Source organism: Corythoichthys intestinalis, chromosome 3 (assembly GCF_030265065.1).
Source record: "Corythoichthys intestinalis isolate RoL2023-P3 chromosome 3, ASM3026506v1, whole genome shotgun sequence".
NCBI lineage: Eukaryota > Metazoa > Chordata > Actinopteri > Syngnathiformes > Syngnathidae > Corythoichthys > Corythoichthys intestinalis.
The window spans coordinates 56,400,045-56,414,449 of record NC_080397.1 but is presented as its reverse complement, the minus strand read 5'-3'; the positions used below and the strand labels follow the sequence as shown (position 1 = coordinate 56,414,449).

General features: G+C 39.6%; 1 protein-coding gene across 1 annotated transcript in view; it reads right to left on the bottom strand.

Annotated features, from left to right (window-relative positions):
* LOC130913753 (uncharacterized) overlaps nucleotides 1–12,430 on the bottom strand; it is a 43,407-nt gene extending 30,977 nt beyond the window's left edge. The window contains exons 1-3 of the mRNA XM_057832584.1: nucleotides 12,303–12,430; nucleotides 4,465–4,576; nucleotides 447–540 (exon numbers count right to left, since the gene is read on the bottom strand). Of these exons, the coding sequence (XP_057688567.1) occupies nucleotides 447–540; nucleotides 4,465–4,576; nucleotides 12,303–12,414 (318 nt within the window). The 5' untranslated portion in view covers nucleotides 12,415–12,430. The remainder of the gene's footprint in view (nucleotides 1–446; nucleotides 541–4,464; nucleotides 4,577–12,302) is intronic.
* Nucleotides 12,431–14,405: the final 1,975 nt, after the last annotated feature.

Genomic DNA, 14,405 nt, shown 5'->3' with positions numbered 1-14,405 from the left:
AAACAAATGTGACACACAGAATGGCCTGCTAAAATTTGCTTAAATATATTGTTCTGCATAAAGGACGTCAGCCAAGGTCGGCCCCCCACATTTTTACCACACCAAATCTGGCCCTCTTGGCAAAAAGTTTGGACACCCCTGATTTATGTCATTCTTCCTTAGAGGTAAAATCCTTTTCGAATCCTCCCAAAATCAGAGGTCATCAACTAAGCCACAATAGACCTTTGAAAATGTATTTATATACCGCTATGTATGGGTGTGGTCATGCCTTTGCCAAAGAAAAGTACTGATTTGCCAAGCATGCCCATTGAGAAATGTAATACATGCACATACAAAAAAAAGACTGGATCTAATCAGCAATTTGCATAAGGGACGTAAGAATTTCACAACGCAACATTGGATTGAAGCATTCCTTCAAAATTGTCAGTGTTGCATAGACTTCTTACCGTCAATGATTCTCTTTTGCGCCCACTTGTGATGAATGTAAAGCCCTGTGTTTCGATGGCAACGCCAGTTTTTTGGATGTGCTCTTCTACATACCTGAAAAACAAGCAAATACATATTCTCAATGTCTACGTTGCATTTACTGAACTTTGGAAGCAGTGCTTTATCAACCTTGGATTGAAGATTCCTGAACTTTTTGTATCTTTATTACTAGGGATGTACCGAAAGCAACCCCGTAGGTTCAAGAAATTTAGTTTGAAAGATGCAGATTCTGAAATCCCTTCGGATGTGTATTGACGTTTCTAGGATTTTTCTTAAACAGGGGCCAAGAAGGGGGCCCCAGGTAACCTTCAGGGGTCAAGTGTTGCTGCTATCTTTGTGCAATGTTTGTTTTGGTCAACAAGGTAATACGCAGATTATCCTGCATGAAGTGGTAAAAACATCTCGTAAGAACTACTACTGGTAAAAACCAGTCAAGTTTGTAATAATTCAAATTTAATCATAATGTTTGCAAATAAGGCAAGGCAAATTTATTTATATAGCGATACAATACAAGGAACAATAAATGTGATCACTCTGTTGAAAAGCCATTTTAAACACAAAAGTAGCATTAATATTTAACATTCTCTACAAACAAAATGATCTCATTCTCTCACTTCAGAAAAGAAGGATTCGTCGATTAGTGCTGAACAATTAATCGATCAACTCGAGTAATTTAATTAGAAAAAGATTTAAATTAAATTTTGCTGCTTTGAGTATTTGTTTAAAGTGGCGTTATACTGGTTTGTTTTGAAAGTGTTTGCATTGAGTTTTATTGATTTGGGTGGGTACACTGCCCTCTAGTGGCAACAGTGAATATGACATAACTCATTTCACATGGCCGAATCCAGCTTCTCCCTGTTAAGACCAACAGAAGCAAAGTTGTTGTTTGAGGTAGTTTTTTTAATTCTTCATAATTTTGTTTATAGACATATTTAGCCATTTTTTGTGGGTATATGTGTTTGAAGAATTAGTTAAGAGAATTGTAAAAAAAAAACACGTTAGCATTTTATAGCATTTAAGCTAGCGGACTTTTGCTATGTAAGTTAGACCATTTTTCTTTTGTTGTACTCTGATCGTAATTTTTTTTTTTTTTTTATACCATTTGAGGCTCAGCTCAGGTATTTTAATTTTTTATGTTCCTTATCCAATTACTCGAACTAAATAGTTCATTGATTATTCGACTGCTAAAATAACCGATAGCTGCAGCCCTATTGCCGATTGCCATGCTTTGTAGTAAAATGGGAACCGGACCACTTCCGGGGCCATTCAAATTAAAGATTGGGCCAGTGCCCCCGCTCCCCTTAAAACTGCAACTGGAAGAGCGCGTTCTCGGCAGGAGTGAGAACTGGCGTCGTCATAGCATTCTGATTTTTGGACGTAGACACACACAACACTCGAAAAACGAATCTCACGCCACCAATTGCTAAGCTAAATGAGATCTCGATGCACGTTTGTGTGGAACAGTAGTTCACAACAAAAAGCTATTTTGTTTTCGCCAAAACTAGTGAAGCCTCTATAAGGCTATTCATTCTCTCCTAAAACTTAAAATAAGACTACTAGTCGTGCAATAAATATATTGTACTAAACCACAGCAAATGCACGTGTATGCATGTAAATGCTACTTTATTTTTTATACTGCTCGCTTCGTTACTGTAACTCCAAACTACTCATGCTCAAATCCACAGTACTTAATGTGACGTGAGACATCAATGGATAGCAACTTCAAACGCATGTGTAGAACTATGAAGCTTATTATCGCTTTAGAGATTTTCTTTTCTGCTGCTGTGCTCACTTTCAAAAGTAATGAATGCTTTGGAGAGCCCTGTGTGGAGTCCCTCAAGGGTCAATTCTTGGAGCACTCTTATTTGACATCTATATGCTTCCCGAAGCTCAGATTATGGAACACTATGATATCTCCCATCACACCTATGCAGATGACACACAACTCTACATTTCTGTGTCCCCACATGATTATAGTCCCTTAGTGTCCCTGAGTCAATGCATTCATCAAATCAATGAATGGATACGCCAGAATTTTCTCCAGTTAAATGTGGAGAAGACAGAAGGGATCATTTTTGGGCCAAAAAATTCAAGGTCAAAGATAAGCAGGCACCTTAGCACAATGTCACTTAAAGCTACAATTCAAGTCAGAAATTTTGGCGTAATTATTGACTCAGACCTAAAATTCGATAGCCATCTAAAGTCAGTCACTAAATCTGCTTATTACCACCTAAAAAATGTAGCCAGAATTAAAGGGCTTCTGACTCAACAAGACATGGAAAAACTTATGCATGCATTCATTTTCAGTAGTTTGGACTATTGCAACGGTATATTTACAGGTCTTGATAAAAATCAGTCAGGAAGCTGCAGCTAGTACAGAATGCTGTGGCCAGAGTCCTCACAAATACAAGGAAACTGGACCACATTACACCGGTTTTGAAATCGTTACACTCGCTTCCAGTGAGTCAAAGGATAAACTACAAAATACTACTGCTCGTCTACGAAACACTTAATAGCCTTGGACCAAATACATGCTTGATTTGTTAGATTCCTATTGAAGGGAATAGTTACCTTTCTCACACACACCATATAACTGTTTGTATTACTCTAACACACCTACTATAAAATAAATAGCACTTATACAATAGTTTAAAGAAAAGAAGCAGAATAGAGGGCATAAAAGATACACAACGCCATCTTATCACAGAAGCCCAACGTGCATCATGAGCAAGATTGACGCACCAACTCTCGCAATCAGTTCTCCCGGGCACTCCAGGACAAATAGCAGGGTTTTCTGTCCTAAAACAAGTAGCATCGGAGAACGCCAGATATCCAACTGATAACACAACTGACAAGACCCGAAAAGCCCCCTTTGACGCTGAGGGGCTGGATCCACATCCTCGTTTCCCGGACAACAGGAACTACAAAATCCTCCAATCAACAAAAGACAATAATCCCACACACACCCTTCTTCCTTCTTCACACCCTTCTTCATGCCCACCGCCCGTCCCCGCGAAGGCTTTCAAAAGACTGAACATTTAGATAACAACTGTCGCTTCTTGGGAACTTTCCGTTGTATCCGTTGTTTTGCCGACCCTGGATCCAGCATTGTATCTCCGTCATCTGTTTTGCCTTGTTTTTGACCATTGTTGACGAATACATTGTCAACCTGTTTTCGGTGAGCCTTCTTTGAACCGTTCAAAATGAAGTCAGTACAAAGGGTTAACATCGGAGTGAACGCGCGGGATTGGCCCCTCCCGGCCGACTTGCGGGAGCGGTGCCAACAGAACACCATTTGGTTCGGCTGTCACTGTTTCCGCGGCTTGACCGGGGGGGCTGAATTCCTTCACTATGAAACATCTAGACCCCTAAGGTCGTCTGGAGCCGGTCTCCTTTATGTTCCAAGAACAAGAATCAAGCAGGGTGAGGCAGCATTTAGTTATTATGCTCCTCACCTCAAGAACAAGTTACCTGAAGGTCTGAAGTATGCTCAAACTGTTCGCTCCTTTAAATCAGGGCTAAAAACGCTTTTGTTTAGCACAGCATATCCATAACTGTCTATATATTTCAAGCTATTTGCTTTCTGCTTGTGCTTTATCTCCATTGCTGATTTCAATCATTATTATTATTAGTAGTATTTATTTTTTTTCTCTTATTCTATTCGTGATTAAATGCGATTTTTATCTATAATTTTATTTCCTGTTTCAATTGTCTTTGTTTTTACATTGTATTGATTTAATGTGATTTTTATGATCTTCATGGGATGTAAAGCACTATGAATTGCCTTGCGTTGAATTGTGCTATATAAATAAATTTGCCTTGCCATCAAAATCTGTTCTCATTTTTCCAACATTCACATTAACATGACTCATACCAAGGTTCAATTTCTGCAGAAATGCCCAATTTCCTTTTAGACGAACACAAAACATCTGGTTACACTGTTGAAGGCTTGCAAGCACAAGAATGTTGATATTTTACCAGTTGATGAAGGAGCTCTTTCCAGCAGAGTGGTTTCCCATGATCATCACAGTGATCTTTTTTCTGGGGGGCAAGAGACGAACGCCTAGGCTGCTGGCAATCTTGACCAGACCTGGAAGACACATTTGCAAACATATAGCCATCATAAGAAACGCGGGCATTTCCACTGGAAACACGTTCATTGACTGCCACTAACGCGGTAAGTAGAGGTGTGCATCGGCACTGCCCTCACGATTCGATTCGATTACGATTCGGAGGGCCACGATTCGATTCGATTCAGAGGGTCACGATTCGATTCGGTTCGATTCGGCAATGCATCGCGATGCATTAAAGCCTGGGATGCATTAAAATTCTAAAGCAAAACATATTTTTTGTGAATCAGGAGGCAACACAAGCGGTCAGACATTAAACAACTTTTTATTGGCTCTTGTGTCACTGCTGGTTGAAGTCAAATGAAAATACTTTCAGATATATATATTAAAAAAAAACAAAAACAGATCAGAGCATTTAATTAGTGCTTTGAATGAGACCAGGGCTTTCACTTTTTTTATTTTTTACACACAGTAGCAGCCTTTCACACAGTGTAACATCTGAACTCCTGTGCAAAATCAGTAATAACACTCACTGTATTTTAGTCACAACGACCCATCAATAAAAATATTCATGTAAATATTAAAGCAAACGACAAAGAAAATATGGTAGTGCAGCAGCATCTTTATCGCAATATCAATCCAGGGATCAGTTCAGTTGCAAAGAAAACATCAACTAAATTGCAATGTAGAACAAAGGTAAAATGTAGGCCTAGCCCACTATATACAGTGCCTTGCAAAAGTATTCGGCCCCCTTGAACCTTGCAACCTTTCGCCCCATTTCAGGCTTCAAACATAAAGATATAAAATTTTAATTTTTTGTCAAGAATCAACAACAAGTGGGACACAATCGTGATGTGGAACAACATTTATTGGATAATTTAAACTTTTTTGACAAATAAACTGAAAAGTGGGGCGTGCAATATTATTCGGCCCCCTTGCGTTAATACTTTGTAGCGCCACCTTTTGCTCCAATTACGGCTGCAAGTCGCTTGGGGTATGTTCCTATCAGTTTTGCACATCGAGAGACTGACATTCTTGCCCATTCTTCCTTGCAAAACAGCTCGAGCTCAGTAAGGTTGGATGGAGAGTGTTTGTGAACAGCAGTCTTCAGCTCTTTCCACAGATTCTCCATTGGATTCAGGTCTGGACTTTGACTTGGTCATTCTAACACCTGGATACGTTTATTTTTGAACCATTCCATTGTAGATTTGGCTTTATGTTTTGGATCATTGTCCTGTTGGAAGATAAATCTCCGTCCCAGTCTCAGGTCTTGTGCAGATACCAACAGGTTTTCTTCCAGAATGTTCCTGTATTTGGCTGCATCCATCTTCCCGTCAATTTTAACCATCTTCCCTGTCCCTGCTGAAGAAAAGCAGGCCCAAACCATGATGCTGCCACCAACATGTTTGACAGTGGGGATGGTGTGTTCAGGGTGATGAGCTGTGTTGCTTTTACGCCAAACATATCGTTATGCATTGTGGCCAAAAAGTTCAATTTTGGTTTCATCTGACCAGAGCACCTTCTTCCACATGTTTGGTGTGTCTCCCAGGTGGCTTGTGGCAAACTTTAAACGAGACTTCTTATGGATATCTTTGAGAAATGGCTTTCTTCTTGCCACTCTTCCATAAAGGCCAGATTTGTGCAGTGTACGACTGATCGTTGTCCTATGGACAGACTCTCCCACCTCAGCTGTAGATCTCTGCAGTTCATCCAGAGTGGTCATGGGCCTCTTGGCTGCATCTCTGATCAGTTTTCTCCTTGTTTGAGAAGAAAGTTTGGAAGGACGGCCGGGTCTTGGTAGATTTGCAGTGGTCTGATGCTCCTTCCATTTCAATATGATGTCTTGCACAGTGCTCCTTGAGATGTTTAAAGCTTGGGAAATCTTTTTGTATCCAAATCCGGCTTTAAACTTCTCCACAACAGTATCTCGGACCTGCCTGGTGTGTTCCTTGGTTCTCATAATGCTCTCTGCACTTTAAACAGAACCCTGAGACTATCACAGAGCAGGTGCATGACTTGATTACACACAGGTGGATTCTATTTATCATCATCGGTCATTTAGGACAACATTGGATCATTCAGAGATCCTCACTGAACTTCTGGAGTGAGTTTGCTGCACTGAAAGTAAAGGGGCCGAATAATATTGCACGCCCCACTTTTTAGTTTTTTACTTGTTAAAAAAGTTTAAATTATCCAATAAATGTTGTTCCACTTCACGATTGTGTCCCACTTGTTGTTGATTCTTGACAAAAAAATTTAATTTCATATCTTTATGTTTGAAGCCTGAAATGTGGCGAAAGGTTGCAAGATTCAAGGGGGCCGAATACTTTTGCAAGGCACTGTATGTGCAATAGAGGTTAGATCGGGCCTAAAAAATCCAGCCCGACCAGACACAGCGCGCTGATATTAAAGCCAGACCCGTCCTGAGCCCGATCAATTAACTAGATTTGCAGGCCCAGCCCGAAAAACACAAATTTTTGTTTTTGTTTTGGAGTGACGCGGAAATAAAAAAACGCAGCAGCAATTTATTTTCATGTCTTCGAGTTGGCAGAAAAAACACAAGTTTTCTTAATGTTTAAATAGTCTACATATTTTTATAATCATTATAAAAGCATTTACACAACCAAATAACGCCGGGAAAGTTTAATATTTAAAAAAAAAAAAAAAAAAACATGCGGTTTTGCAGACACAAAGAGGAGAAGATTCAAAAGGATCACATTTGCGTTGCCTTTGTGTGCATAAATAAAAGTGTCTTTTGTAACGAATTCTCAGTTGGCAGAAAAAAAACGCAAGTTTTCTTAATGTTTAAATAGTCTACATATTTTTATAATCATTATAAAAGCATTTAAACAACGAAATAACGCTGGGAAAGTTTAATATAAAAAAAAAAAACAAGCGGGCCACGGCGTTCATGTGCGTGCACAAGCAAATGCACAATACAGAGAGCCTGCTCTCGGTTTTATCCTTTTTTTTTTTTTCTTAAAATGATTTATTAGTCCGGCGCGGTGGCCCGACACGACCCGAACGTGAATGCTTAACATTATGGCCCGACCCGAGTTGGGTCGGGTCCAAAATCGGGTTCGGGCACAAGATCCAACCTCTAAAAGATAGGACATAACATAACAATGGCTGAAGCGGAGAAAGAGGGAGCGAGAAAGATTATTGATGCACCTAAGACATTGAAAGCAGACATCTGGAGACATTTTGGCTTCTACGAGGTTGGTGGAAAACTTGACCAGAAATATATGTGGTGTGTAAAAAATGAAACATGAGAATGATAATACAAATGGGGAAACCAAATCCGTTGCATCACCGGAATTGCTCAGGGAAGATTTTTGAACGTACTTATATTAAGCCTGTCGCAATATGCAATAATTCCATTGATCGCGCGATATATAAAAAAGAAGGCGGTAATTTTTCCGCTGCGATTTATCGCCTCGCGTGCACGTACGTGCGCGCGTGCGGCAGACGTGCTGTTAAAAGTTCGGATTCCTCGTTACCAACTGCGCAAAATGCATCTTCGTTCCAGGTCCGGCAAAAACTAGCGCCGGAGCCAATCGTTCCCATTATATCCTATTGTTCAACGTATACCGGCCACGTCAGTGCTCCGGAGTGACTGTGGACCATCTACGGCGCGCCGGTGCTGTTGACGTGTGGCCACTCCCGTCAGGAGTGACATTTCACGCGGGGCGGCTATTTTTCAGCACAACGCCAGATATTTACAACAAAGTCCGCCAAAACATTGTTACCGACTTGGCTGCGACGAACAACATCGCTTTGACAACGAACAGCTGCGAGAAATTAAGAGCGTTGTGCTTCAAACGCGTCCTGTTTATGAAAGTCGATTGTCAAATGCTGGTTGTGAGTAGTAATGAGCAGAGGTGACTTCAGCGGCGCTTGCTAACTTTTTCAATGCGCCCACACATTAGATATCATGAAATGGCAAACTAGATGTGCTACGTCCCATGCCATTGGCTACGTGAGCCCAGAGTGATTCTGGGACACGTAGTCCATATACTACATCGATGAATTCTAAACTGTCATGACTGAATGGAAGTTAAGAAGGCCAAATCAATCCATACCATTGACTATAGATAATGTTGCAAATATTGTTAATTCAGTACGTGACACAGGTGGATTCGGACCACAAATAGGATGTCTTGCTCATGTAGTAAACCTAACTGCTAAGAGAGCTGTAGCAATCAACAGTGTGCCCTGCCTCACTTTACAAACAGTAAAGATTGTTCTCAGCACTTTTATATAAATTTTTTTCATATCAGTAAAAAGTAAGCACAGAAATATTATGCACTAAAATGCATGTTTATATGATGGCAATTTAATTTTTGCTCGTTAGCAAAAACAACAACAAAAAAACAACAACAACAACAAAAAACGAAACAAAAAATATAATTGTTATTTTTTTACAGAGCATTAAATGTATTGAATCGGATCCAAAATCGTGTCCCCCGTATCAAAAATCATACCGAACCTTGACTTAACTGTATCGTTGCATCCCTATGGAACACCATTGCAGAAGCTATGACGGGAAAAGTTTTCATTTGCCTAAATGCTTAAGTTATTAAGTGCAATTTTTTTTTTTTTTTTTTAAACACATTTTATTTATTCTGTGTTTCTGTGCGGTATCAATATTGTTGATTTTTACTTAAGAGGGATGGTCTATTGTTTTAGTTGTGATTTCTTTAAGAGTATTTTTGAATTTGAGAGTAAATATTTATCGCATTTAAATTGGTGTACTTAATCTATTAATATATACTGTATTCTCACTGTGTTATTGTAAATTGGTTAAAAAAAATATTGGGGGGGGCGCAATAATATCGCATATCGCAATAATTCATGAGAATAATTATCGCACACTAAAATTTGTTATCGCGACAGGCCTAACTTATATGTTTTAAAATGCGCTGAATGGATTCGGCTTGTTGCCCGCATCGAATCGAATCGTCCATGCCCCGCATCTGGATGCATTAACAGGGCAATCAATCAATTGCAATGTATCGATCAAGGTGATCAGCACATGCAAAATGAAAGGTACAGGTAGTCCACGGTTTACGATGTCCCCGACTTACGTGATTTTGACTTTACTTTACGACGCCGGAGTCTCGTCCGCCATATAGACTCCATACAGAGTTTTCTTTTGTCTTAGTTGCATAAGCAGTACCTTATCTTACCTCACAGAATCATATTTTTTACTTTTATTCATTTGACGTGCTCTGTCTTCACTAAACGTCAAGTTGTTCAGTTTAACAGATAGCAAACATTTGTGATTTTTACTTCCTTCACTTTTGACAATTTGTAAAGCTGAAACATATGTACACTTACTGTATGTTCAAAATTACATGCATTTTAATAATAAAACGCTTGAACCAAAACAATTGGTGTTCAAACGTCCATCTAGTTTGATCAAAATGTAAATTTAGTAGATTCAATTAGCTTAATTTGCCTAACAAAAGTCCGCTAGCTTAAGTGCTATGAATGCTAACGTATTTACAATTCAGATATCAAATTGCTCACGCGTAACTCGACAATATGTAGCTGTAAACTTAATTACAAATGCATACACAAACATATATTAGCTGAAATAAATTACAGCCTTATGTGGGCCAAACCAGAGTGCAGCTATCCATTATCCAGTCAGACGCCTGAATCTGCTTCTCGGTCATATAAGGCGACGGTCCAGTCAGACCCAACGCTGCCACCAGAGGCCAGTGTATCATCCATCATTATAAAAAAAAATACAATACAATACTTTTGGACTTTTTGGATTGTTATTTTGGGGCACTTAAAGGATTGATTCCGACTTACGTGGAATTTCGGGTTACGTCGTAAGTGTAGGAATGGACCTCATTCATAACCTGGGGACTACCCGTACAGTGGTACCTCGACATACAATTGCTTTGAACATTAAAAGAGAAAGTAAAATCTCTACTGCACCTTTCTGTCACATCAGCCACGTGGTTTATTATTATTAAAGATGTCCCGATCGATCGGGTCCGATCACGTCATTTTCAAAGTATCGGAATCGGCAAAAAAAATATGCCTTTTAAAAAAAATTTTTTTTTTTTTAATTAAATTGTTTTCTAATTGTATTTAACGTTACAGACAAAATGTCTTACACTCATCCAGAGTCTTTAGTTTTGGCTTAAAGTAGGGCTATCAAATTTATCGCGTTATCGGCAGTAATTAATTGTTTCTTAAAGTAATCATGTTAAAATATTTAACGCAATTAACGCATGCGCTGCTCGACCCACTCAAGCATCGTCGCGTTCAATCTATAATGGCGCCGTTTTACCTACATATAGAGCTAAAAGGCAGTGTACAATAAGTAGAGAGAATTTTGGCAGTCTTTGGAGCCTTTTCTTAATTGGCTAAAGCCTTACGATCCCGCTCTCAACAATTAGATATATTGTGGGAAGCAATGTGGGGAAGAACGGTCGTAGTTTATCTTTTTCTTAACGCCATATGTTATTTCCCAACGCAGAGAAGATATATCAATTGGTGCCACTACGCACAATCATGGTTGCACTTCCCATCATGCATTTGGGCAAAACAGTTAAATGGCTACAGTATCATTTACTGAAAGCTCAACAAATACACTAGATGGCAATATTTAGTCACAATATACAAAGTCACTTTTATCCGTTAAGAATTACATGTCTTTCTATCCGTGGATCCCTCTCACAGAAAGAATGTTAATAATGTAAATGCCATCTTAAGGATTTATTGTCATAATAAAAAATACAGTACTTATGTACTGTATGTTGAATGTATATATTCGTCTGAGTTTTGTTCATTTTTTTCTTAATGCATTGCCAAAATGTATATGATCGGGAAAAATTCTCGGGAATGATTGGAATTGAATCGGGAGCAAAAAAAAAGCAATCGGATGGGGAAATATCGGACCGGCAGATACTCAAACTAAAACGATCGGGATCGGATCGAGAGCAAAAAAACATGATCGGAACAACCCTAATTATTATTACAGGAATTGTCATTATTATATTACTATTCCGATTTTTATCTCTAACTTACTTGTTTTGCTATACGTAATTGCCATTTGTAATAGTACAAGCAGTATTTATTAAGGATTTAGTGTCGGTTTTCGGGCTGTGGAACGAATTAATGGAATTATAATGTATTCTCATGGGAAAATCCAGCTCGACATACGACCATTTCGACTTACAAGGTCCTGGAACGAATTAACTTCGTATGTAGAGGTACCACTCCATTTGTAAAGGAGGCCATGTTGGCCATTACTGTACTTTAATGTTATTTCACATAGGATTTCGGTTGACAGTGGAAAATATGAAATGAAGTAACATCCAAACATCAACAAGTGCTAAGGAATTTGGCAATGAAACATGGAATCCTTGTTGTTTATTTCTATTTTTATGCTGCTATTCTTTTAAAATTCATATAAAATTGCTGGAATTCTTTAAAAATGAACTTGTCTTTTAGCACTAGATTCCCACGTGAGCACAAGTGCAGTGACAGCCGCTCAAGACGACCAGTGTCCAATGTCAAATGTCGCATGCCTGCACAACTGCCGAGATATGAAACTATATCTTCTCATTACATCAATGCATACAGTACACCATAACCTTACCTAAACCGCAGCACAAATAAAAACACATGGTTCTATCTTAACATGGCTACCTGTGTATTTTATTCAAAGCCAAAGTTAGCTCAAAACTCACGCACGGTCAAGTCAGTTTTCATTTTAGTTACCATTTTCGCTGTCGACGTACAAATTGTGGCATTCTTTCAGTATCTTCTCACTCGGTGACGTGATAGCGGACTCCAAAGGGTTGGCCACCGAGCGAGGCTTTCTGGCCGCCATGACGAACCGGGTCACGGGCTCGACTCCGCCCAGCCGGGACCGGGGAAGAATATCAGTGTTGCACCACCTCCACATTTCTTTAGGGAAAGCGCGCCCTCTTCAGTCTCAAATTTCCATTACATCCACAAAAGAATGGTTGCTGGATGACCAAATTTCGTCCAGGTGATATACTTATTTAATACAGTACGTATATTGCTCGTACGTCTGGAGTTTCTCTTAAATAGCCAGGAATAAACAATTTAGAGTTAGTTAAAGGTAAATGGTGTTAATATGATTTCATTAAATTATCAATTTGGACGACTGGTTAACAAATGTGTCTAGGGTTGCCACCTTTCAGAAATAGAAATAAGGGACGCCCCCCCTCGCGCCCAAAGCCTTACGGGCGAAAAAAAGGGGCATCCCCAAAACTCCTAAAAAATGCATAGAAATGTATGTATTTTTAGATGAGAAAACTATTGTGCACTTTGTGGGCATGGCAGTTTCCTTGCAGCAGATTTTTTTCCTTCTTCTGCAGGTTAGTGAAAACGAAGTTGTGAATATCGTAATTAACATTTGTGTTGTCGGCACTGAATCCGGTCACGTGATGCATTGACAAGCCAAATTTCTTAAGGGAATGTTCCAGGATAGCTACAATTCCAGCAGCTGACTCGTCTGCATTCTCTATGAAGTCCAGCATTTTGTTGGTGAGCCCAGAGTCTGGAGTGAAGTAAGGGGAACATCTTCCTGCTCAATTTATTCGGGGCATCGGTCTGTATGGAGATGGGTGACGTCTTAAGCACATCGCCCACTGCCTTTGGACCCAGGACTTGTTTCAACAGTGCCTCTTGCTTGTTCTCCCCAAAGTCATTTTCTTCACCATTTTGGAATCACATAAAAATCTTCTGATTGAGCCTGTGTCTACAGTCAGCGCTATTATAGCTCTGGTTGGCTGCGTTTTATTGTGTGGTATACCTGTGTCACCTCAGCTGCAGTAATTTAGAGGGTAGGAGTGGGATGATGCCAAATTCACTATTAATCAATCAATAGATAGCACATATTTGCAGTAGGACTATTTATTCAGTGTCTATTTGCTGTTAATCTATTAGGAATAATTTCAAATGAGTAGCATTAGTTAGCGTAACAAAATAACATGTTTTTTATGGGGACATAAATTCATTCCATATTGATAGATAATAAATGCATGTTTAAAAAAAAAAAATAATAATAATAATCAACATTCCTAAAAATAATCAACCATAGTAGCAACTGAAATAGCCTCGCTATGCTCCTATCAATGCAAGATGTATGAAGGTAAATATAAATATAGCCAAATGTTATACATATACAAGAGCATAATAACATACCAAATCAAGCTCAGGGGATGTTTCAGGTACAAAGAATTGTGACGAAGGCTCTTCTGGGATTTTCTATTCCGTTTGTGGAGGTCCCCTGCAGCATGCTGTTTTAGCCTTCCGTGAGACACTGCAAAAACTTTCCTGCCTGCCTTGCAGTTCGCGTTATAATCATCATCAGTGACACTATCGAGCCACTCCAGTCTATTTTTTGGAGACGTTTCCCCTTTTGAGGATGACGTGGGGTGTCCTGAACTTCTAATGTTGAAGAGACATGTTAGTTTTGAAAACGCGCGGGGCGGTGCACTGAGCAGAGAGAGCGAGGTAACTAGGCAACGAACCCGGAAGTGGAGCGCAGTGCAGGGCAGACAGAAGCGGGCAGGCAGATAACTATCTTGCTGTCTTTAATATCTCCTGCCCTTTTTGTTCATTATTGTTGGCTCAGTGGTCACTAATGAGCGCAGGCGTGTGTTTGTGTGTGACAGACGTGCATTGGCTGGGCGCACTGTCGCCCGCCACGCAGGAGCCGCGCGTCGCGCGGGGTCGACCCATGGGACAATTGTGAAATACGGAATAAACTGCGTTCCGTATTGGTTCAATACAGAACGCAACTTTTAATTCCCAATTACGGAAGGATTCCGTATTTCAAGGGACGGGTGG